A 25,947-nucleotide genomic window follows, 5' to 3' on the forward strand; every position below is an offset into this window, starting at 1 on the left:
AGTGTGAGACATCAATCATGCATCCACTCCATTAGCTGGGACAGCCAGGCTGAGGTGCGATACCTGGCCCAAGACCACCCCTCTTCCATTGGATGCATGGGGCAAAGACCCCCCTCCTCTGTCCAGCCTCATAGTTCCTCCCGCTCCCGATGGCTCATAGTTCCTCCCGCCCCCTCTCCAAGAAACAAGCAAGCCCAGCCACCGAGACATTCCCTCAGGGAGCCCACTGACAGAGTGGTGGGGGAGGGGAGAGGAGTGAAGTAGAAGCCAAGCGGGAGAGACAAAATAGTTGCACATCTAACGTTTTATTGTGCTGCAACCAAGTAGAACAGCATCCCAGGTGGAAGTTGGAAAGTCTTGCAGGACAGGCTCCACTTGGAGGGGGGGCAGAAACAGCTGGCTGAGTAGAGGAGGGGGCGGGGTTTGAATTGCCACACATGGAAGTCTCTCTGTTGAATTCTCATCTGCAAAGCAGAGAAAGAGACCCATTGCACTTGGGGATGAGTGCCATGCCACTTGCAGCCAGGGAGGTCCCATCCTGACAGGGGCAGCAGAGGTGGGTAGGGGGGTGGACAAACCCCCAACCCCATAATACATGATGGAACCAGCCAACGCACACCCACCTGTCCTGGGTTAAAGCGTTCTTGACTCGCTTGTAATTCTTCAGCCATGGCAGCTGCAGCATGGGGCTGTGTCTTAGCCAGGGACTCTTAAAGGGACAGTCACTGACCTGCCTCCCCACAGGCAACGGAACAGCTGCCAGACCACCTCCCCTGGTGCCTGCCAGGGTGGGAACAAAGCAAAGGACAGACAAGGGGGCCCCTCCAGTGGCATGCAGAGGCTGGGGCGACCGCCCCATGCCTAAGCTCGCTGCCAGGTTCCAGTGCTGGAGATGCTGTCAATCTGCCCAGCCTCAAGCAAGGGGAGGGGGAGCAACGTGATGGTGCACAGTCGCACCTATCCGAACATGTGCGAACACCCTTGTGCACTGAACCTCTGGGGGCCAGATATCTGTTGGGGCTTGGAAGCAGGAGAGGTTAGTTGCAGAACAGAGACTTTGCTCTCCTTCTCGCAAGTCAATTACCACACACTGTACTGTCTATGTGCCTTCCCTGTGCAGCTCCCACCACCAAAGTGCTCCGGCCCTCACACTAAGTCCACATAGCAGGGAGCTTCATGGCAGAGTCACGTGCCATGCACCCTAACCTTCCTGAAGAGTTTTGCGAGGCTGGGATGGAAGCTTTTCTAGGAGATGAGGAGTGGTGATTGGGTGTTGGGGAGAGGGCTCGCCCAGCCCGTGAGGGGATTGGTGAGGGAATTACATGGCTCTCTAAGGGGTTTGCAAGCTTGTGCGGCAGCAGCAGACTTTGTTGTCTGTTTCAACAAGTGTCTATGGGATATGCCAGCATTTTCCTCGTTGCAATTTTATGCCTCTCGCGGGAACCCGGAACCTATGGAGATCTGGAAACATGAGCAGTTAGCCCCAGGGGAGAGACCTCTCTCTCCCCATCGCAAGTTAAAGATACTGTCAAAGCAACCGCAAGGTGCAAAACCCATCACCAAAACCCTAAGTCTGTATGGTCGGGAGCTCCCCAGCAGAACTTCCCGCCACACACTCCTTTCCCTAACAACTGCATTGTGCGAGGCCAGAGCGGAAGTATTTCTAGGAGGGGGGAGACCATGATTGGGTGCTGGGAAGGGGGCTCGTCAGCCTGAGGCGCGAGGGGATTGGCGAGGCAATCACGCTGCTCCCTAAGGGGTTTGCGAGCTTCTGCAGCAGCGGAGGCGACCTTTGTTTTTGGTTTCAACGAGTGCCTATGGGACACCCTGCTGTTTTTGCAAGCGTAAAGTTGCGCCTCTCGGGGGGGCGTGCCATGGGTCAAACTGCTCAGGAAGCTGCCTAAGCCAGGCCACGCCCCCTCCTTTGCCTGAACGCTGTGCTCCGCCTCACTTCCCCCCATGCTCGGGTGCAGCCCTCAGGCGCCACTGCCCTCGGGTGGAGCGGCACTTGGGCGGCCCCCCACCCACGTTACTCCCTCCTGCTGTGGCGGCGCCGGTCGTACCTCGGCGCAAACCCTTCCTGCACCCACGTTGCGGCTCGTCTGCTCCCAAAAGACTTTCCGTCCCCCCTTTCTGGATTATGCTGTCAGTGTTTTAAATCTTCCATAGCAGTCTATACTAGTAGTCTGTTAACTAAATAAATGCTGTGTCACCTGCCAGTTTTGCCATTTCAATCTTTTTGCCTTCTGGTTGTAACAAAGCATCACAAATATAACTTCATTCCACACTAAAGTCTGAACCTTTACAGCAGGTTAGAGATTGAGAACCTTTCTATTATTATCAGTGGTTTCAGTAGTCTGGTTTCATGACTCCTGACCTACTTTCAGTGGTAGGCCTTTTATGGGTGACTCCCTGAATTCTTATAAAGTGGCCATAAAAAACAGTTTTCTGTTAATATAAATAGGTTTTATTTAGTTCATTCTAATAATTTATTTTCAATTCCTCCCCCCCCCCTCCTCCAGGGACAAAATGTTAGTGACAGGATTGCTAACAAGCCTGGAAAAAACATCCTGTCCATTTAATAATAAATAATTATTTGGCAGTTGAGTCTTTTCATGGCATGCTGAATCAGGACTTTTTTGTAGCAGGAACTCCTTTGCATATTAGGCTACGCCCCCCTGATATAGCCAATCCTCCAAGAGCTTACAGTAGGCCATGTAAGAAGAGCCCTGTAAGCTCTTGGAGGATTGGCTACATCAGGGGAGTATAGCCTAATATGCAAAAGAGTTCCTGCTACAAAAAAAGCCCTGCGGATAAATAGCATCAATTATTAAATAACATTCTAATAAAGATCTTAAAGGAACAGACATTTCTTCATGCCAATTGGCAACCACAAGCTGTGATAACTAGGTGCAAAGAATGACCTCCTGTACCATTAAAAGTTTGTATAATGGGATTATTTTCATGTCTGTTTATTCTGTCATGTAGCTGACTGCCCTTGGAGAAACTGTACACTCATCTTCCCCACTTGCATCTGCCCTAGACCTAGCTAAGAAATGCTACTACCTTTCTGATCTACACCAACTTTTAGGGTTGGCAATCCCCAGCTGGGGGCAGGGGATCCCCTGGTTTGGAGTCCCTCCCCCTGCTTCAGGGTTATCAGAAAATCGGGGGAGGTCTGCTGAGCACTCCATTATACCCTATGGAGACCAGTTCCCATAGAGCATAATGGAGAATCGATTTGTGATTATCTGGGGCTCAGGGGACTGTATTTTGAGGTAGAGGCACCAAATTTTCAGCATAGCATCTAGTACTTCTTCTCAACTCCCCCTCCCTCCCCCCAAGTTTCAAAACTTGATTACTTGATCCTCAATTTTCCTTCCATATGTTATGGATCATTTTTGTCTCACCAAGAAAACGCCAAGACATGGAGGTCAGCAGCAAGCAAGTTTTATTCAGAATACATATCTGCAGGCATGGAGAGAAGGCACCCAGGGTGCGGTCTCTGAAGTCTGTATCGCAGCACAGCTCAATTTAAGGCTCACGATGCTACGCCCCTCTCTGTCCCTCCGGCCTATCCTGGCCAACACGGAAGGCTCACATTCTACCTATTACCGATGCCGATTGTTCACCATATCCTTATGCGGGCATATCTTGACTGTGTCTTTGCGCATGGCTAATGATCGCGGAAGAAGGAAATAAACTATATACAGCTATCATGGCGCTTTTACGGCCAGGTATTTTTCCTTGAGTGTGGTGCACAAAAGACCTAACTGTTCCCACAACACATAAAAAACCCCTGAAACTATGTGCTCTGATTTCTGTGATTTTCCTGCCATTTCACTGCTCTTCCAGTTATCCCTCTTCCTGTGCCTCCTTGCAATTCCGTCCTTCTTTCATGTCACCATCCCACTTGATGAGATGACAGTTCTGCTGACCTTGTCCAACTCCTCCACAGGGCTCCATTATCCAATCTCTTCGTGACAACTGAGATGAGGTGTGACTCACAAAAGTACTTATCCAACCCTCTGGAGTTTCCTTTTTTTTTTTTTGCATCAAGTCACAGTTGACATATGGTGGCCCCACAGGAATTTTTAGGGTAAGAGATGTTCAGAGGTGGTTTGCCATTGCCTGCCTTTGCATCATGACCCTGGTATTTCTTAGAGGTCTCTCCCATCTGAATACTGGCTAGGGCCAACCACGCTTAGTTTCCAAGATCTGATGAGATCCAGCTAGGCTGGGCTATCCAGGTCAGGGTGGAATTTCTATAACCCCATAGTCACCCTTTCCTTGTTCTCTGGTTCTTTTACTATTCTATTCAAACAGCTATCCCCAAACTGATTTTCTGCACTAGAATCATAGACTCATAGGCCCTTTTCACACTTACCAGTGGAAGCCGGAAGGGAGTCGGTATTGTGCCGCCTTGCAGTAATCCGAGACAGGGATGGGAGTTTTCAGACACATGTTTTTTTTCCTGGTAGGGTTCCGTGATTGAAGCAAGCCATTTCACTGTTCCGCTTTTCTCTCACTTCCACCGTTTTTGCCTGCCGGCGCCAGCCAGCCGTTTTTGCCTGCCGGCGCGCGATCTCTGGCTTATTTTTTGGGGGGAACGTCGGTCAAAGATCGCTATAGCGCTCCCACTTGATGAGATGACAGTTCTGCTGACCTTGTCCAACTCCTCCACAGGGCTCCATTATCCAATCTCTTCAATGACAACTGAGGCGCTATAGCGTCGTATCACAACAGCACCACCATAGAGATGGCTAGGCTCCATTGAGATAAGTTACCAAGTTTCAGCGGCGGCAATCTATGGTGATGCTGTTGTGATATGTCACTATAGCGCTATAGCGATCTTAGCCGACGTTCCAAAAAAAAAAGCCGGAGATCGTGCACCAGCGGGCTAAAAAGGGCGCGAAAACTGCTCCCAGGTTAGATACTGGACATTTCACACAGCGCCCCATAGCGATTTCAACCCGGAAGGAGGGGTTGAAAAGTGGAAGAAGCTGCTCTTTGTTAGTAACGACTCAGGCATGCCTCACTACCGGGACAGCCGCGGGACTGTGTGAAAAGGTGAGAGTATTCCGGTAGCAGCCAGTTACTGAATCGGGTCTGTCTGAAATGCCAACAGAAACCTGTTACTGTTCAGTAACTGACCAGCTGCCATACCGGAATACTTAGGCTGTGTGAAAAAGATCATAGAGTTGGTTTCTATGATTCTAGTGTAGAATGGGGACAGGGCTGAACCAAGATTAAAGTCTAGTGTGGAATTGGTCATATTCTTTCCTGTTTGATTCCCTTTTTACCTAAGTAGTGGATGATGTGAAAGACCTCTCCCTGAGAACAACTGCCAGCCAGAGCAGACAATACTAATCTTAATAAGCCTATGGCCTGGCTCAGAATAGACAGACCTATGTGTTTGGTGACTGCCATTATCTAGTTCCTTTCTTAGCTGTCAAACCACTCAATCAGCATTTCCTTAGGAGAAGGCTTTTCCTTTCTTCTCTGTGTTGGTTCCTTAGCTTTCTGCTGTTCTCTCTCTACATATTCTCCATTGGTGACTTCATGAAATCCCATGATTTCACTGTATGATCTTCCTCATACTTTTAAAAATGCTCTAATGTGAGTACTATAAACAGTGGAGTCAATGCATTGCAATGGTGCCACTGTGCTATAGCAGTTAGCACTATAGAGCTCACATTAGTATTTTTTTTAAGTCTGAGGAAGATTGTGTGGCAAAAATTACAGGGGAAAAGTGCCATTGTAGGAAGCACTATGGACATTTTAAACAGCGTACCACAACAATTCAGAAGTGCAATGGAAACAGAAAAAAGTAGTTTCCTTCAAAAGTGACACGACCATGCTTTGCTAACCCCCAACGCAAGTGGGTTTGCATTAACAGGTAAATAAATTCTGCTAGTAGCCAGTTACTAAAATGACAGAAAAAATTCATTAGCAACCACTTACTAAAACAGAATAGAAAGGCAGTTTGAAACGGGTCTGTAAGTCAATGCAATCAACAGAATGAAAAATCTAAGAACCAGTATAATAGAACTGGAATTACAGCAGTTTCAAACAAAGGATAAATTATGAGACATGATCCATTAATAAACAATTGAGAAAATGGGATAAATATAAAAGGAAAGCAGTGAGAATAAGATAAAGCATACAGCAAACAGATAGTACATATTATACGTGGTGATATAGTTATAGGCCTATTCCTTTTATGAATGAGCCCTCCTGAACTTTTTTTTTTTTTAAATATAGCCCTATTGCCTTTTGAACAGTTCTGCTTTGTGTAATGACAGAAGCATGGGCGCCTTTCTGGCCTTCTCAGGCATGCCAGAAGGCAGGGGCCACAACAGAGAAGGCATGTGTATGGGCCATTTCTGATCTTGCCCTTTTGCAGAGCGGCACCTGCAGAAGCCCCTGCTCAGATGAGTAAATCTGTTGTGGCAGATCATAGCAAGAGTGTTGGTTCTGTATATATGAGGGTGCAAGGCCATGTAATAGCAGTACCTTGAATTTATGCCAGTAATTGATGTGCAGCCAATGGAGTGACATCAGAATGGGTGTGATATGCATGATCCTGTTAGTTCGCAATAATAGCCAAACTGCGGCATTCTGTACCAACCAGTCTATGAGTTGACTTCAAAAGCAGATCTAGTTAGGGTGCATTATGATAGTCTAGTCTTCTAAAAAAATAATATGTGCAGGTGTGAGTGTGTGTGCATGAATGCACCTGGAAATCATGGTGACCTCTGGTGACTGACCCCTACTGGGAGCCTGGAGGATATTCAGGGAGGTGGCTGAATAAAGCCTTTGGGGGTCTCTCATCCAAGCACTTGCCAGAGTCAATGCTGCTTAAGCTTCTGAGATCTGATGAGAGCAGGCTTGCCTGGGCTATCCAGGTCAGGGCATGGTAGTCTAGGCTTGCTACTGTGGCATGCATACTGGCAACCAGATCAGCCAAGACAATGTAGGGGGACATCTCCCAGGCTAAACTAATTCGGAAGAAAGCGTATTTTGCTGTTGCATTTACTTGCTTTCCCAGCGGTAATGCTGGAACCCTAGGCGCTTAACTAAGTCAGCAAGTGTCAGCTGAATCCCATCAAGAACAGGATGCACAGTGTCCTTCAGAATCTCTGCCTTCCTAAGCAGCACTTGCCTTTTCTGGGTTTAGTTTCAATTTATTTGTTCTTTGCTATTTAAGTACAGCATTCAGACAGTGGCTCAAGGCCTCTACAACATCACCAGGATATTTGGATAGACAGAAATAAAGCTGGCTGTCATCAGGATATTGATGACACCCACTTCCAAAACTACAAATGATTTCTCCTAAGGGTTTTATATAGAGATTGAATAGAGTGGAGGAGGGATAACTGCACCCTGAGGAACCCCACAAGGCAAATCCCACACGCAGGACTTTTTCTGAGCAGGAACACATGGAAACGCAGTTCTGGCTGGCTTTGGCATCAGGGATGTGTGGCCTAATATGCAAATAAGTTCCTGATGGGCTTTTTGTACATAAAAGCCCTGCCCACACTTATGACAGCTGGTCTGCAATTGCAATTGTTTGAGTCCAGTCCATAAGGAACAATTTAAACCAATCTAAACCACATCCCTGATACCTACTTATACCTCTAAACACCACAACAAGATGGCATGGTCCACTGCCTCTATCTGATAGCTCAGCCTGAAAAGGCCCAGAGCACATGAGTTATCTAACCCTTGTTAACCCTTAAAAGAAAGTATCACAAAGCTGTGAGGGGAACTGAAGGGAGCTGCAGATCAGAATGCACCCACAGAGCAACTGGGGAAAATAGAGGCCTGGGGGCAGAGCAGAGAAGTTGGTCCACCAGCAATTTCAGTCACTATTAACGGGGGTGGGGGTTGCCTTGAGGCTGAACCTCCACCTCTTTTCCTCTTTATAGCAGGTGAAATCAAAACCTTTCCCCTAGTCTGTTAGCCCCAGAGAACAAAACAACTCATGCCATCAGTATCCACACTTACATAGAATCACAAAACTCTTCCAAAGCCAGTAAGACTTTGCACTGATTGGCAGAAAATGAAAACACTGTATACAAAATCATCAATTGAAAAAGGACATTTTTTGGTGGGAAGATCAGATAACTATTCCGTTGGACAACTTCCTGATCAGGAAAACATCTCCTTTGCTGGCCCTCTGGCTGCCTGGAAAACCTATACAGGCAGCAAAGTATCAGAATTACCCGGGGTGCCTCAGGGGGTGGTGCTCTCCCCAATGCTGTTTAACATCTATATGCGCCCCCCTTGGCCAGATTGCCCGGAGGTATGGGTTGGGTTGCCACCAGTATGCTGATGACACCCTGCTCTATCTACTGATGGACGGCTGTCCTGACTGTGTCCCAGAAAATCTGGATCTGGCGTTGCAAGCTGTGGCAGGTTGGCTCAGACTGAGTTGATTGAAGTTGAATCCAGCGAAGACAGAGGTCTTTTGCCTGAGTCATGGCAGTCTGGGCAGGGAAATCCCCGTACCACCATTTGATGCTGCACCACTGACAATGGCACACAAGGTCAAGAGCTTGGGGGTGCTGCTGGAGCCTGCCCTGACAATGGAGGCCCAGATAGCAGCCAGTGCCAAATCTGCTTTTTTCCATCTTAGGCGGGTGAGGCAGTTGGTCACCTTCCTGGAGCATGATGACCTGGCAACAGTGATCCATGCTACGGTCACCTCGAGGTTGGAGTACTGTAATGCCATCTGCTTGGGGCTGCCCCTATGCCAAACCTCGAAACTACAGCTAGTGCAGAATGCAGCAGCCAGGCTGTTATTGGGGCTTCCCAGGTGGGAGCACATTCGGCTGGGGCTCCGGGGTCTGCACTGGCTGCCAATAATATACCGAGTCCGGTACAAGGTGCTGGTTATTATCTTTAAAGCCCTATATGGCCTAGGACCTGCCTACCTTAGGGACTGTCTCTCCCCACATGTTCCTCAGAGGGTACTTCGATCTGGATCTCAAAATTTATTGGTAATTCCCGGGCCGAAGGAGGCCAAATTAAAGACCACCAGAGAGAGGGCCTTCTCGATTGCAGACCCCCACTAGTGGAACCAACTGCCAGAGGAAGTGAGGGCCTTGCGGAACCTTGCTCAGTTCCACAAGGCCTGTAAGACTGCTCTCTTCGGGTGGGCTTTTAACTGACGCGGAGCCTACATCGTAGGAAACTGGAGAAATGTCGTCATCAATGAAAATATACAACATCTAATAAGATTAGCATCAAACCAATTTTGATTGCTTTGAATTGTAGAATCTGCGATTTTATAATATGTATTGTTTTAATTGTTACTGTGATTTTATACTGTTAGCCACCCTGAGCCTGCCTCGGCGGGGAGGGCAGGATATAAATCAAATAAATAAATTAGTCAGATGGTCCAGACACTCCTAAATGTCAGAAATTATTTGGCTTGGATTCAGAGCATTTAAGGTTTTAATTATTGGGTGTTAATAGTAAACTCCTGTCTTTATCCCAGCTGTTAACCAGCCTGTTGGCAGCCTCTGCCTACTTTACAGAGGCTACTAAGAGACAGGTGAGGTGTAGAAAACAGGGGAATTCAAGTAGCCTCAGGTTAACCTGTATTCCACAGTGGGGCTGAGGAGCTATTCCTGACACTGGCATAGCTAATCTGTGGGTTTCTCTTCTCAGGGTTACCGTCTCGTGATGTCCTTTTGGTCTCAGCCATCATCACCATCAGCCTTAGTGTCACCATTGTTCTGTGCGGGATCTGCCAATGGTGCCAACGTAAATTGGTAAGTTATAATGGTGTGCAGTCAGCAATGCTGAGACGGAAAATTCAGAACCAGTGAAAAAATGCTTTTCCTGGGTAAAACAGCTGTTTAAAAGCCTGTGAATTTTAAAGTTCTCTGTGCTCAAATGGAATGGAATAGGTTGCATGCTTCTGGGGAGAGGCAGGCAGGAGTTTAATTACAATGCTGATTGATAATAATAACGGTGTTTATACGGTGCCCCCTAGTCCCTGCTAAATGCTTGGGGCATAACACCAGCAATTAAAGTGGAACTAAAGCTGTATTCGAACAACAGTAATTAAAGGATCAGGAGCTACAAAGCAAGAAACCAAACCAAGTAGATGAAGGGATTGGAAAAGAGCAAGGGCTGAAAGGGAAAAAGCAGGTGGCGAGCAGAGAAGAGTGGATAATTACTGATCCTAAAAGATGGAATAGAACGAAACAGAACAAAGATGGCAGTAGAGGTAGAGGAAAGACAAACATGGAAGCCTGAAACTGCCCACCCACCACTCAAATCTACCTAAAGGAAAAGGTAGCAGAAACTTTCTTATAATACACAAGGTTTATCTTAAACCAAAGGATGTAGACAAAGCCTGGGAGAGATAGTTTTATGCTGATAAAAGGACTGTAGGGCCCAGGAAGTCATTAAACTTAGCAGCCTCTCTCTGTGTCCCTCCCATTCACTCAGACTCTCAGTGTACGCAGACTGATATTCAGTTTTAAAAAAAAGATGCAGAGAAACACAGAATTTCATGTAGCTTGAGCCTGATCAGAGTTTAGGTTTATAAATTTCAGAGGGGAGAAATGGAGGTGGAGCTAAGGGGGTGAAGGGGTTTTTAACTTTTTCTTCTACTGTTAACTACAGATAAAATTCTGTCCCTAAACCATTTTTATTCTGACTTGGAGAATAATCCGTAGATAAAAGGGTTATACCAATCCTATGTTAAAACTAAAATAATTATGCTCAGTGGCTCTATATTTGCTTTTATTGTTAAAAGGCTGACAGATTTTTAATTATAGAGTTCTTCCTTGAGGGCATTTTCTTTCTCCCTTCAGCTCTTTGAAAAGAAAGTTGTCTTGCTTTCTGCCCACTTACTTGTCTCTGTACAAGCAAATGGAGAAAAAGAAAGTCTTGTCACTGGTGAAGTAACTGAAGAGAGAGGAGCAATATCTGTATAATATGGAAAACCATTTTGTTGCCATTGTTTGTCTATTCCCTTTCCCTTTCCCTGTCCAGGTTCAAATCTTTGGAGAAAGAAGAGTGAAATCCTGATGCTTGTTATACCCAAGCCCTTAGAGGGAAGGAGTTTTCCCTAAAATAGATGGCTGACTTTATTGGAGCAAGGAGGTTCTTTCATAGCCCATGTAACCATCAGCTTGTGCTTTGAGGCATGATGATTTGATTACCTAGACTGTGCTGGCAAAGACACACACCCAGGGATGTTAGAGCACTACCAAACACCCATATGCAAAGACACTTTTGCACCAGCTGAAAAATGATGTGTTAAAAGCCTTTTTTATGCTCAACTGCATTTTGAGGCACCATATATTTCTCTTCCTCTGTTCCTCTCCTAGATTGATCTATTGAAGGAAAAACACCTTTCTCTTCTCTTGGTTTTCCTGCAACTGAATCAATCTGTTTGCATTCTGTTCATGCATTCTGACAAACTTGCTGGTCAACCATGCTACCTGTATTTATAATTTCTCTGCAGCTGAGCAAGTGACTGTTTTATCTGCTTTCATGGTAATAGACTGTGTTCTGAATTGCGATAAACTTCAAACAGTCAAGTATGGGGAAGCAGCAGAGGCAACTTGTTTATTTAGAAATATTCTGGAATGATTGTAGAAAGGTTGCATTTGTATCAAGACCATTTTAGCATATTTATTTCTGGCTAAAGGTCTTCCATGCCCTGACAGGTCTCCCATCTTTGCAATGTGAAGGGCTTTCCAGGCAATCAAATAACTACCCATGTCCAGGCTTGCCCAGTCTCATCAGATCTTGGGAGGTAAGCAAGGTCAGTGCTGTTTAGTCCTTAAATGGGAGACTACCAAGGAATTCCAGGGTTGCTGCACAAAGGAAGGCAATGGCAAACCACCTCCATTCATATCTTGCTTTGAGGACTCTGTGGTCAGCTGCAACTTAATGCCACCACAACTACTTCCAGCTACCCATTGTTGTGCAGTCAACTCAGATGTCTTTCTGTTGCACTAAAGGCAAAATCAATGTACTTTTAAGCTACGAGATTCAATCCCTAATCCAGTATTTCGCAACCAAATTCTTATTCACACCAGTCTGATTTCTAATCACCAGCAAGCAGAGGAATGTTGATTGATAAGTTTGCTAACACAAAGCAATCTAACTACCTAATCACATTAATTAGTCCTGTTACTCTAATATCAATAAAGCCAAGTATTTAATGCAATTATCATTTGAAACTGAGTAGCTCTCTTGAGAGGTGACTTATAAATCCCTTAAAAATAAACATTATCAGAACTGTGAATTGTCTTCAGAGATCTTGTCTCTGATTCAGATAGCTAATTCTCTTACCTGCAAAGGGAAATTGATACAGCCAGTAACTGAGCTTCAGCCTGTGGGATCTTTTCCAAGAATCTGATTAATTGTGTACTGTTTATACCATGTACACACAAAGCTAACATGCAGAGTCGATGTACCTAGCTTGGCTGCAATCCAGAATTAGTGATGGTTCACCTGGGGGAGATTCTTCTCCGGTGCATAATTGCCTGGTATGTCTTGGTGGGAGAGGTGGGTTGTCTTATCCTGCTGTTTCCTTCCCAGATTGTTTCAGATTCTTGGCTAGGTGAAGGCAAATGTGCTATTCTCATCTCAAGCTTACAGCTGTCAGAAACAAAATATATTCTGCTTGTGTTAATGCCAAAGAAGGACCCTGCTGTGTCAGTGCCTTTGCCTGCTATTTCATTTATTAGCTTTTTGCTAGGTGCCATTCAGACGTGGAAGGAATCAAGGCATAATTCCCTCAAGGCTACATTTCTGTGCATTTTTCACTTTCCATGTACTCAAAGCACCATATTTATATTTGAGGAAATGTGATTTTCTTCTCAGCTAGCACATTTATTGCAGTTGCAAATGTTATTTGAAATGTGCAAGTGTCTTAGGGGATATTGCTTGTGACATGATTGGTAACAGGTGACATATTGTGACTTTTTGCTTGTTTTATGTGATTTAAAAAAAATAAAAAAATAAATGAATCTTTATTAAAAACAAAGAATTGAAACTTACGAATACATTAAAAAGAGCATTAAATTATATCATTCAGCTACATTGCATAAAATAGTCAAGAGAAATACTGCATAAAATACCATAGAGGAGTCATATCTAAATATGAGCCATCAATATGTTTTAATGAATGAGCACTCCTCTTCTGTGCCTCTGTAGTGTGCGAGCACTCAGACTTAAAAAAAAAAAATTGAAAGCTTCTTTCTATGACATAAATGGGAATGAGTGACAAATTTCCTCCCACCCCAGGCTTCTGCAGTTTTATGGCCTGGATTTCTCCACACCAGTGTGGGAGTACTTGCCTAGCTAGCCCCAGCAATTCACAAACCTTTTAAACATAAGAGCATAAGAGAAGCCATGTTGGATCAGGCCAATGGCCCATCCAGTCCAACACTCTGGTCGTTTTCGCACTTAGCGTTTGCTCCCCTTATTCCGCGGCGCAATTATGTCCGGATCATTTTTCTCGTTTTCGCACTAGTGACTCTTTGCGGAGTCGCCTTCCCTGAAGCCCCGGCTCAAATCGTTTTCCCACTGGCATCGACTTGAGTTCGATGCCCTGTCAATCATTTTTTTTTAAGCGCAAGTCTGGTTGCGTAAGGACGTACTAACGTAACATCGAGCAGGCACAGCCGTTCCCTCCCCTTCTTTTCGTGGACAAACCGCATCACGTGTGCTGCTGCTGCTTATGGATTGGCTGCAGCTGTAGAATCCTCCACAGCCCTTTAGGGGGTTGGATTATATGACCCTGAAGGTCCCTTCCAACTCGTCTACGAATCTATATGCTGTCCTAGCACCTACCCTCGGAAGATCCCATTTCCTTCAGGGGAACTGATCTCTGTAGCCGTGGGGATCAGTTGTATAATTCCAAGGCCTCACCTGGGGGTTGGCAACCCAAGATTCCAGGCGTTTGTGGGGCGAGCGGTGCAACTGAAAGCCCGGGGGGGGGAGGTCTCGCAGAGGGGATTCCTGCGCCTTCCCCTCCCCTCTCTTGCAGCGCCCCCGGTCTCTGCAGATTGCACCCCTCACCCCCCCGCAGCCTCCTGCGGGCATCAGAGGCCGAGCTGTTCTGCCCTTGCTCACACACCCCAGCCCCCCTCACCCTCTTCGGCAGCGAAACTGGCTACGGCCGCCCTGTCTTGCTGGAGGAATCCGCACCCGCATCCAGAACAAACACAACACACTTTCAGAAACCACCAATTGCCTGAACTTCTGCCCTCGCCTTGACCGCGCTGCTGACGCTCCGCTTCCTCCTCCCCTCCCCTCGCCGCCCCCGCCAGACCCCCCCACACACACCAAAAAAGCCATTCCTATTACCATATGCCTGAGGTTTCCGAAGCATTGCTTTCCCCTGACAAGCGCGGGCTGCAGCCAGTCAGGGGGAAAAAGAGGGCTTTTTTCTCTTTTTTTCCTGGCAGCCTTTGGAGATGATGCTTTAGTATTTATTTCCCCTCTTTGCACGCGGACCGCGTGCGCGCGCGTTTGTGTGTGCCAGAGAGCTGGTGCTTTATGCGCAAAAGGGAAAGGGCAGCTGGCACCCGCCTCTCCCGGCCGCAAGGAAGAGGCGAAGCAAGAGAAATCTCGCAAAACAGGCGGCAGGGAACTGACCCACTAGAGAAAGACAGCTCCACCTGGACTCCGGGGCCTGCCACTCACTGCTGGAGAAGCCATGGCCCGCAAGAAATTCTTCCAGCCCAGGCGAGCCAGTTTGGTGCAGTGGTTAAGTGTGCAGACTGTTATCTGGGAGAACCGGGTTGGATTCCCCACTCTTCCACTTGCAGCTGCTGGAATGGCCTTGTTTTCGCATTATCGAGATAACGCAACAGCGAAATGACGCAACTAAAGTCAATAATAATAAAAAAAAAATCTAACGAAACCAATTGAAGTGGCAATTGAGGCTATTCCAGGAGGGGTTTTTTTTTCTATTTGTTAATTTCGAAATATCGCTATTACGCAAAACTGTGAAGTTTAAAAAAAAATGGCCGTGCCGGCACTTTGGGGAAGCGCCGCGAAAGGCTGATGATTGGCCAAGGGGGTGGATGGGGTGGGAGGACGGAAAGGGAGAGGGTGACGCCCACAAAGCAGTCGATCCGGCGTGGATGGATTTCCCACAGCAAACTCCGAGGAGTGGATCCGGTGTGGATCCGGAGGTTTTCAAAAACTCCGGAAGGAGGTGGATCTAGATACTCCGGCGTGAAACCCCTGCAGCGCCGGAGCAAACCGCAGCGCCGGAGCAACAGGTGGGAAAACCAGGAAAAGATCCGGAGGTAAATGGGGTGCTACGCCGGAGTAAACGCTAGTGCGAAAACGGCCTCTGTGTCACACAGTGGCCAAAAATTTATATATATATATATATATATATATATATATATATATATATATATACACACACACACACACACTGTGGCTAATAGCCACTGATGGACCTCTGCTCCATATTTTTATCTAACCCCCTCTTGAAGCTGGCTATGCTTGTAGCCGCCACCACCTCCTGTGGCAGTGAATTCCACATGTTAATCAGCCTTTGGGTGAAGGAGTACTTCCTTTTATTCGTTCTAACCCGACTGCTCAGCAATTTCATTGAATGCCCACGAGTTCTTGTATTGTGAGAAAGGGAGAAAAGTACTTCTTTCTCTACCTTCTCCATCCCATGCATAATCTTGTATACCTCTATCATGTCACCCCGCAGTCAACGTTTCTCCAAGCTAAAGAGCCCCAAGCGTTTTAACCTTTCTTCATAGGGAAAGTGTTCCAAACCTGTAATCATTCTAGTTGCTCTTTTCTGCACTTTTTCCAATGCTATAATATCCTTTTTGAGGTGCGGTGACCAGAATTGCACACAGTATTCCAAATGAGACCGCACCATCGATTTATACAGGGGCATTATGATACTGGCTGATTTGTTTTCAATTCCCTTCCTAATAATTCCCAGCATGGCATTGGCCTTTTTTATTGCAATCGCACACCGTCTTGACATTCTCAGTGAGTTATCTACCACGACCCCAAGATCTCTCTCTTGGTCAGTCTCTGCCACCCACCCCTGGTTTGTTTGGTTTAATTTCATGTAGTTCACCTGTATTAAATTTTTATAAATTTGTATATATGCAACATTTTCAATAGCGGCTGAGCTATGTTTGGAACATACCTTACATCTAACCTAATTTTTAATTAAGAGCGGGAAGCAGCAATATCTCACTCAAGAAGGTGCTTCTTCTCCTGTCAAAGATTGCCAGCCTTCAGGTGGGGGCCTGGCATTATACCAGTTGATCTCCAGATTACAGAAACCTTGGAGGAACTGATAGTTGGGAGGTGGACTCAACTATAGAGAAACATATGTCCTAGAGTGATATCACATCCTTGTTATGCCCTCCTAGGGCTGCAAATACTGTGTTGAAAAATACCTGGAAATGTTGGGGGTGGATCCAAGAGAAGGTGGGGTTTGGGAAGAGGAGGGGCCTTAGCATGGTTCAATGCCATAGAGTCCACCCAGTCTTCAAAGCAGCCATTTTCTCTAAGGGAGCTGATCTTTAGGGGAGGGACAGTGGCTCAGTGGTAGAGCATCTGCTTGGGAAGCAGAAGGTCCCATGTTCAATCCCCGACATCTCCAACTAAAAAGGGTCCAGGCAAGTAGGCATGAAACCTCCACTTGAGATCCTGGAGATCGTTGCCAGTCTGAGTAGACAATATTGTCTTTGATGGACCGAGAGTCTGATTCAGTATAAGGCAGCTTCGTATGTTCGTATCTCTGCCAGCTAGAGATCAGTTGTAAAAGCAGGAGATCTTCAGGTCCCACCTGGAGGCTGGCAACCCCATGCCCTCCCCAGGCACTGCTCCCAGGTTTCCAAAAATTTCCCAAGCCAGACTTGGCAGCCTTTCCTGTACACTTAGTATATATGCTGTGTAATGTACTGAGTGACAAGTTGTGTTGAAGGCAACATACTTTATTGGCGAGTACATCACAAGGGCAAGACACGCGGGCCGGGTCCCGATTATATACATACCCTGGAACAACCTTCCGTCTGGCCAGGTCCAATCCTGGCCAGTTAAACTTCCCGCCACAAATCTTGATTGGCGGAGCGTATTAGAGAGCTACATCCGGGGACCAGTGGACTTCCACTGGTCGCCTCTGTAGCGTTCGCTGTGTTGTAACATCACGACTGAAATGCAAGACGTAACATGCTGCTTTTTAATTTCCTTTTACTGGGGACTTGTAGACAAATGTAGTTCATTCATCATATCTGTGTCAAGTATTTTCTCCCGTGTGCTTAGGGGAGAAAACGTGACGTAGGTTAGGCCTCCTAGTGAGGCTTCACAGTTGAATGGAGATATGAACCCTGGCCTCTTCAGTAGTTCAACCATTACCCTACAGTGGCTGCCTGACTGTAGCAGGCATTCACTGATCACCTCAATAACAACTTAATGCAATGCGTCTCTAGCAGCTTGACATCTCTTCAGTGCTGACAGAAAAGCCATTTCACTCCCAGTAAAAGAAAGAAAGTAGTAGACATTAAGACAGAAGCCTTGACCGCCCCCCCCACTTGCATATATTACTCTGCAAGACCCAAATATATGTAAGTTTCAGATTCACCGCAGCGAACATAAGTAGTATAAGTAAGATTGCAGCAGTGCAAAGCCAGAGTTCTGCACAGTTCTGGAATCCAGATATTTTTGGGTTTTCAAAACATTGCCATAGAATTAAAAAAAACAAACATTGGGTCTGATAATCCAGAGAAGTAATACATGCCATTTGCTGTCTGAGCAACTGGAAGCTTTTTGTTTGTTTGTTGCACTTATGTCCTACAGTGGGCTCAGGGTGGCTCACAGCACGAATAATATACAATTAAAAACCAGTTAAATAAAACAGGATAACAACTAACATACATTACTCCAGAGCTGTCCAATACACCACCTGTTAGATGTTCACAGGACTGTAGGCTTACTATAGGCAGGGGAAGCCAAGGTGGTGCTGGCCCTGCAAAACTGTAGCAAGTCCTGCAGGGCTCTGATCTCAACCAGGAGTGTATTCCACCAGGCTGGGGCAGAAAAGACCCAGGCTCTGGTTGAGGCTAAGCAAACATATTTTGGGCCAGGGACTATCCGTAGACATTGGTCTGCAGAGCGCAAGGCTCTCTGGGGCATATATGAAGAGAGATGGTCCCAAAGGTATGCTGTTCCCAGGCTTTCTAGAGCTTCATAACCTTGAAGTGGATCTGGTACTCAACTGGCAGCCAGTGCAATTAGCATAGCACTGGTTTAATGTGCACCTGCACAGATGTTGCCATCAGCAAGTGTGCCACCACATTCTGCCCTAACTGGAGCTTCCAAGTCAGGGTCAAGGGCAGCCCCACATGGAGCAAGTTACAGTAATCCAGGCTGAAAGTTATCATTGCATGGATCGCTGTAGCTAAGTCCTGGGAGGAGAGATGGGGGACAAGTTACCTGACCTGCCATGGATGATAAAGGGCAGACTTGGCAACAGTGACCTAGGCCTCCACTGAAAATGAGGCATCCATGGAGACACATGTCACTGCAGGTCTCTCCTGTAGAGATGATGCCCTTGTTAGCCACATTGACTTCTTGAATAAATTTGAACGGTTTTAGTTAGGTGGGCAAGATGGCAAAAAATAGCACGGGAACAGTAACCTGTGTCTACCAGAGTCAGTATTTTTCAGGAGTCCCAGTGTCAGTTGTGAGAATAGGTATCAAGAATTTTTATTTGAAGAAAAATTTAAGCACACAAGAATGACAGACAGTTCAGAACTAGGAAATATGGTGAGGAAAAGACAGAGACAGTTGCACTAGCAGGAATTACGTTGATGGGTATACATTTCGTGTCCAGATGAGAGGCAGAGATTCAGCAATGAGAGAGATTTTTTTTGGAGGGGGGGGGCATGAGATGACCAGCACCATGATGGGAATGGACCCAAATTGATCGGGAATGAGAGTGACTTCTTTCAGCAAGGTAGCAGTCAGGAAAAAGCAACACCTGAATGGCAGAGAGCTGTGCCTTAAATACTCAATTTTGTAACCTTAGGCAGGGTCTCGTGATAAGATTACCTGGTTGATCAGTAGTTCCCAAGAAGTTTGACAAAAGCACCCAGAAAGTAGTAATTACTTCTCTGAGTGGATCATATGCTAAGACAAAAAAACCAAACAAACAATGTTGGGCAATTTAGGGTCTAATGTTTGTTATTGTGACACCTCTTGGAGGAAAATAGGAAACAAAAGGTCTTGGGAGGGGAGAAGATGGGTGGCAGGATATAGCTGATGCTGATGAGATTAGTCCAGTAATGTTTTATTGACAGAAGTGGTGTTCCAAATTGGTGACAGGAAGATTCCTTTGTTCACCAGTGTCTTCACATCAGTTCCTTTTGTCTGTAGCCAGGCAGCCACGTCTGCATAACCAAAGCTTGATGCAAAGGAGTATGTGATGAAGACAGGGTTTCTTCATGGCTTCCACAGGAAAATAGTGTGTCATTTTAAAATGCTTCAGGAATATGGCTTCTCCTAAGACTGCTGTTCGTCTTGTCTTTTGTGAAGACATGGCTGCATTTTGTTTGCAACAGGATGGCTGGGCAGCTGAGGGATGAAGCATGGTTGAAGTCTTTGTGGCTCTGTGGCAGAAGCTACCCACAGTATAATAGCCCAAGCAAAAGGGGTGCCCTGAGCCTGACTTGGCTCAGCGCTATGGCAGTCCATGAGGGCCAAGTGTCCATAGCTGGCTTGGCATAGGTGCCAGTTAGTGTACAGTTCATTAGAGCCCATAGTCAAATATGGGGCGGGGGGTGGGGTTCTGAAAACTGTGACTTCTTGGTAACCCTCTCATAATCTTACACACATGATACCAGACAAATTGGCCATTTGTGATAGGGAAAGTACTCTTTAGATTAGACTTCTTTCCTTTCAACTGCAACCTGAATATGAACTGGATCTACTTGAATGAATGTAAGTCTGCCTTTTTTGTAATCTACTTGGGAGATTTATTCACTGCACTCAGTATCACACTTCTGTGACTAGGCAAACTCTGCTATATTAACCAAATATCCCAATATGGGTGACAAATTCAAAACTCTTCCTCCATCTTGGCTTACTATATCCTGATGTTATTTATAACACTTGCAAATAACCAGTGGCTAGAAGGAGAGTTCAGTTGTCCTCTGAGAGCCAGATTGCTGTAGTGGTTAAGGGCGCAGACTCTAAACCAGAGGTGTCAACTAATTTATTTATGAGGGACGGATCTGACATAAATGAGACCTTGTAGGGCCAGACCATGTGTGTTATAAAATGTAATGCCAGGTAGCAGAGATATAAACTTATAAACACAAACACGATTAAAGATTTTTTAAAAAACTTAAAACATTAGCACTTGTTGGTCAATTGTGCTTTCTTTATATCTCTCCAGTGCAATCCAGGGAACTGGGCAAAGAAAGCTAAGGCTCTTTGCTTCCTTCCTTCCTTCCCCCCAGGGACTAGGAGGGAGAATATCCTCAGCTACAGCTCTGCTGTGCAGTTGAACAAGCCTGGGAAAGCAAGCTGTGATGCAGAAGAAGCAAGAAAGAAGGAGAAGGAAGCAGACGACAGCCAGTTGCTTGGGGGCCTGATAAGAGGCCTTAGGGGGCTTGATTTGGCCTCTGGGCCACATGTTTGACACTTCTGCTTTAATCTGAGAGAACCAGGTTTGATTTCTCACTCCTCCACATGCAGCTGCTGGGTGGGCTTGGGTCAGCCACAGTTCTCTCAGAGCTGTTCTCTCAAGAGCAGTTCTCAAAAGAGCTTTCTGAGCCCCACCTACCTCACAGGGTCTGTTGTGGAGAGGGGAAGAGAAAGGAGATTGTAAGGCACTGTGAGACTCCGAGTGAAGGGCAGGATATAAATCCAATCTCTTCCTCCTCCTCCACCACCACCTCCTTCTCTCACACATCCCCTTTGCTCTTTAAATCAGACCCACTTTCTATGAATGGGCAGATCTAGTTTTAGTCACTCGTATTTGTCACCATCAAGTCTTCTTTGCATTCCTGTCTGATTTCTTTTACTTAAGAAACATGTATCTAAATATCACTTCTTTGACTGCAGCTCTTATTTTTGGAAGGTGAAAAAGGGGAAGCTCAGTGTTATGAATGTATCTATAACTGCTATATAAAAAGGGCACTAGCCAGGCATACAGAATTAAAAACTCATCATAAACTTGTTCTGTTGGCACGGCTGACATTATTTAAATGTTAAACAGCAATAGTGGCATTAATACCCTTTGCAGAATCACTTTTCTCTTAATACTGGGCCCTGGTATAATTTAGTTCCTCAGATTTTTTGTTCATGTAAAATTGTGGGGAAAGTGTTTTACAGACAAATGATGCTTAGCCTGGAATTGCAGCTTTTTGGTCATCTTTACCAGAATAGCTACTTTAACATTGCTGTGAAACCTGAGGCATCTTCTACTTATTAAAGAAACCAGTTGGAGTGAGTGTATAATATGCTTGCAAGCCCTAAGTTGTCCCTATGTGAGAGGAAAAGGAAAAAGTGGTCCAGATTCTACCAAATTCAGTATGGGGAATTCTTCTTTTGTAATTGTAAGGGATCATTTTCAGCAAGAGAACTAGATCAGTGGCCAGTAGCACCTTAGAGACCAACAAGATTTTTGGTGCATGAGCTTTTGAAGTCTCAAAGGTGCTTCTTGACTCAAATCTAGCTATTCTACTGCAGACCAACACGGCTGCCCTCTGAAACCAATTTCAGCAAGTGTAGCTTATCCTTATATAATGCTGCTACAATTGATGCCAAAATTGAGGATGTCATTAAGACATAACCTAGGGATGCTGTTTTGTATATATCTGGAAGAACCATTGGTTCAGTGAGACTTCCTTACAAGTTAAGTTGCATGGGACTGGGCTATGAAAAAAGCTTACTGGGGCTTACATTCACTTTTGCTCTTTCTCCTCTCAAAATCTTACCACCACCGCCCACCACTTCTTTTCACAAGTTCAGAAGCAACCTAAGGGCCTTGGATTGCTGCTGAACCTCTACTTCAGCCATTGGTTTACAGTTGGAAGTAGTACCGACAGAACAACGCCTAGAGTGGCTTGAACAATCCCCCCCACACACATCCTTATCACCTCCTTCCCTATATTGTTGTTATTAACTGCATACTGCAGCATTTTCAAAATAATTATTTTTCCATGCACAGGAACAGAAGTAATAAAGTGGACTTATGAAAGGCCTGCAAAGGGTATTTGAGGTATAAACGCCGGGGGGGGGGGGCAGGGGGGTAGCACTGCACAATTGTTTTGGTGTTATACGTGAAAGCCTAAAGAGTTGGGTTGTATGAAGAGAGAAAAGTGGTCCAGGGTTTGCAGTGTAGCAAATGATTCTTGTTTTGTGGTGGAGTGAGAGTTTATTGATGGGGAATCCTGTCACTGAATGTGAAGCCTGTGAGAAAATATTGCTGAGCATGTCTTCGACACAGTTGTCGCAGTTTTTATTATTTAGCTTGTTAGAAGATGTGATAATTGAATGCTTTGGTGCAGCTTGAAGAGAAGTTTTCAGATAATATATATATATGAAAACTATATATTCAAGAAGAGACCTGTTTGGGGGGGAAATTCATAGTTCATATATTTTTGCTTGTACCATTTTCTTTTTTCGTTACATTCCACCACTTTTTTCTTTTACCATCAATAGTACAACTCTTTTGAAATTTTAACCATTGTTTTTTAACTTTTATATACATTGCTCACTTTTCCCAATATTTTTGCATATATTTAAAAACTGCAGTTGCAAGCAGTTAGCTCACATTCTCCCTCTCAGACTTCATCCCATCTACCTCCCAACCCCTTTGGCTGTCAACTCCCAGCAAGCAGTTACCTGCAGTTTTGAAATACATATGCTTGTCAAATTACCACTATCCTGGTTTTTTTTTTGTTGTTGTTTTGCATTTGCTTCAATATTTGCTCAAAACTTGCTTGGTAGCATTTGCATTCTGCATACTGTTTTCTTAGTTTGCCCTAAACACTGTCCGCTTCATTTGTTCCAATAGACAGCTCACAGCGATCAAATATAACAAGAAACAACACACTGTCCCATGCTCCTTCTCCCTACAAAGTCCCACAGTATCCACCAAATTTCCTGTGCTATCCTATACTGCTGTTTTTCCTCACCAAGGCTTACTCCAGGCAGTTATAAACTGGCTTGACTGCTATTTTCCCACAGATATTTAAAGACTTTTGCTTCTCTGTGCCTTTTTAGATAATTTTTTTGCTCTCTGGATCACTTTATTTGCCTAGCAACAAAGCTAGTCAATAAGCAACCCAAAATTACATATATTTAAATGAACTGGGTAAGTCAATGGGGGTCACGAGGAAAATCAGCTTATCTGCCTGTGTGCAATCCTAACGTACCTCAACGGTCTCAAGTTATTTCAAACATGTATTGAGTGAGATGAAATTTTATTTATTTGTTTTCTTTTTCCATGTCTGGAACAATTACGGTAACACAGGTACCATGCAATCTTAAATGAACTGTACTGCTTCTTTTCACAGTTCCTTCCTTCTGCTGTTCAGCGCCATGCCACTTCATCAATTATTTAGTTCTTTTATTGAATTCTGTCAAGGCGATGAGCGCCTCCTCTCCAACACACAGCTGCCTTTCTATGTGAAATCCACACAGCAAAGCTATTCTCGGCCCCACTCCTGCAAAAAGGTTCTACCTCATTCATGACATAAGACTGGTTATCAAGCTACTGGCAGCAGACCAGGAATTTGACACAACTACGGTAACACTAAAAATAAAAAGGGCTTCAGCTGCTCCAGCCACCCCCACTCTGCCCTGCACTGCACATGCCTGGGCATTCAGCATCATGCTGGGTCTTGTTTTCTCTTGAAAAGAAACCTCCCTTGGCTCATCTAGGGATTCATAACTGGGTCAAGTGCTCCAAAGGCAAGCTACATTTCCCCCCATTTATCAACACTAAAAACACATCAATAAAAAATAAAACCGTGTCTCTTTTCAAAAGGCTTCATCTCCCCTGAGTGTGGGAACCAGACACGTCGAACCAGCATCAGTAATAATTAAATATCCCCTTCCCAAAATCTGTTATTAATTTGCAACACTATCTCCATCTTGAAGCAAATGCTAATAGCATTAGAGCTGCCCTGCACACACACACACACACACACACGGAGCCTTGCTTCCCTGACTGCAGTTTACATCAGAACTGCCAGTCTGCTTATATTGGGTAACTGTTTCCCTCCTTCAGAAGACGCAAGGCTCAGCTTCCTGGATTCAGTTTGCCAGTGACTTAGACAAGACAGGAGTTTGTGCATGGAATACATTCATAAGTTAAGCAGCAATGTTGCCACATTAATAAATAAAGACTTTCTCATCTGGGACTAAATTAATGAATGTAGCGGCCTCTGAGTGAGCGAGATGAATTGGAAATCTCACTGATCAGAGATAAGTGGGCTAGAGCTTTGTCTAGTTCAGTTTCATCCCATTGAATGGCACCACATAAATAAATAAATAAACCATCCTCACACTGACAAGAGAGACAACCCATTCCCTTGCTTGCCACCAGATGAAGTAGATAGTGATAAGTGGTTGTGTGAAAAAAATAGATGCTGTCTGGCTGAATGACTTATTTGACAGGTAGGGGAGATATAAGGCAGCCATCTTCCCCAGAATGCAGCCTGATGTCTTCATTACTTGTTAAAAGAGAGTTTCTGCCTAACCATTACTTCTCTGATATAATTTTCCATTTCTGTATACTTAGGTTGTAGGTAGCTGATTTGTAGGAATATTATGTGACTCCCCAATTCTAACTTACAGGAGACGTTAGGTGTAGTTGGGCAAGACCAATGATATTAAAAGAAGGAATTGCCTTGTGAAGATCTGTATTGCCAGTTGTGTGAAAATATTTGGATGAGAGTTTAAGGGTTATGTGCTCACATGTTTATGTGCAAGAATTTGACTTAGCTGAATCCCTGCCCCCACTGGAAGGCTTGTCTAGAAATCCCTTGTGTTTTTTCTCCATCTTATATGCTATTCAAAGGAGGAGGAGGAGGAAGAGGAAGAACAAGAGACAGCACAAGGGAATTGCACAATGAGGAAGGAGATTGCAGTGTGGTAACCGGGCTCCCATTCCAAGCTCCTTTTGCTGAGCAGCTGCCCCAAAAGAGGAGGTGAGGCTTTTAGGCAAAGAGAGCTCTTGGGCAACAACCATTCTGCTACTGGCTCTTCAAATGCTGCCAGGGGCACACAACCTCAGAGATGTCTCTCTGTCCTTAAGCTTTGGTCACAGTAGGAGGTATGCAATATGCCTTTAAAATTCTCTTACCTATACCTGGTTCCTCCAAGTTCCTACCAATGGGTTTAAATTAAGGGGAGGAAGGTACCGGCTAACTATTAGGAAAAAACTTGTTTTACAGTGCAAGTTGTTCAGCGGTGGAATCAGCTACCTAGGGAGGTGGTGAGTTTCCCCTCACTGGCAGTCTTTTAAGCACTTGTCCAGGATGCTCTAGGCTGATCCTGCACTGAGCAGGGGGTTGCACAGGGGGCCTGTGTGGCCCCTTCCCACTCTGTGATTCTATTCCTGCAGTTTCTGGTATTTTCCAATATTCTTTCCAGTTCATACATTTGAAAGCTCTGTATTTGCCAAACCACAGCATAAAACAGTGATCTTTAGGGCCTTTTCAACATTATAGCTAGCATTTCCATCTGATTACCACACTTAATGATTAACACACAAATGATTTGTAAAGTGCCATTCCTGCCCAAGCATTTACTATCACATGTGTTACTAAAGAATTCAGGTTTTCATGGCTGGTAACATCATTAGGGTTTGTAGAATCTTTCGGGATTAAGTGCCGTGTTCTACTGGAGAAAGTTTTCCTTCCAGACGTTTCATTCTCAGCTGCGGAGAACATC

At 45.1% G+C, this 25,947-nt stretch overlaps 1 protein-coding gene across 7 annotated transcripts in view; it reads left to right on the forward strand.

Annotated features, from left to right (window-relative positions):
• The window catches only part of SYT7 (synaptotagmin 7), a 335,907-nt gene that overhangs the window by 161,884 nt on the left and 148,076 nt on the right, over positions 1 to 25,947 (forward strand). For all 7 annotated transcript variants that reach the window (XM_060262265.1, XM_060262268.1, XM_060262266.1 and 4 more), the window contains exon 2: positions 9,679 to 9,782. In XM_060262265.1, coding sequence (XP_060118248.1) covers positions 9,679 to 9,782 — 104 coding nt within the window. The remainder of the gene's footprint in view (positions 1 to 9,678; positions 9,783 to 25,947) is intronic.

Source organism: Heteronotia binoei, chromosome 21 (genome assembly GCF_032191835.1).
Source record: "Heteronotia binoei isolate CCM8104 ecotype False Entrance Well chromosome 21, APGP_CSIRO_Hbin_v1, whole genome shotgun sequence".
Lineage (NCBI taxonomy): Eukaryota > Metazoa > Chordata > Lepidosauria > Squamata > Gekkonidae > Heteronotia > Heteronotia binoei.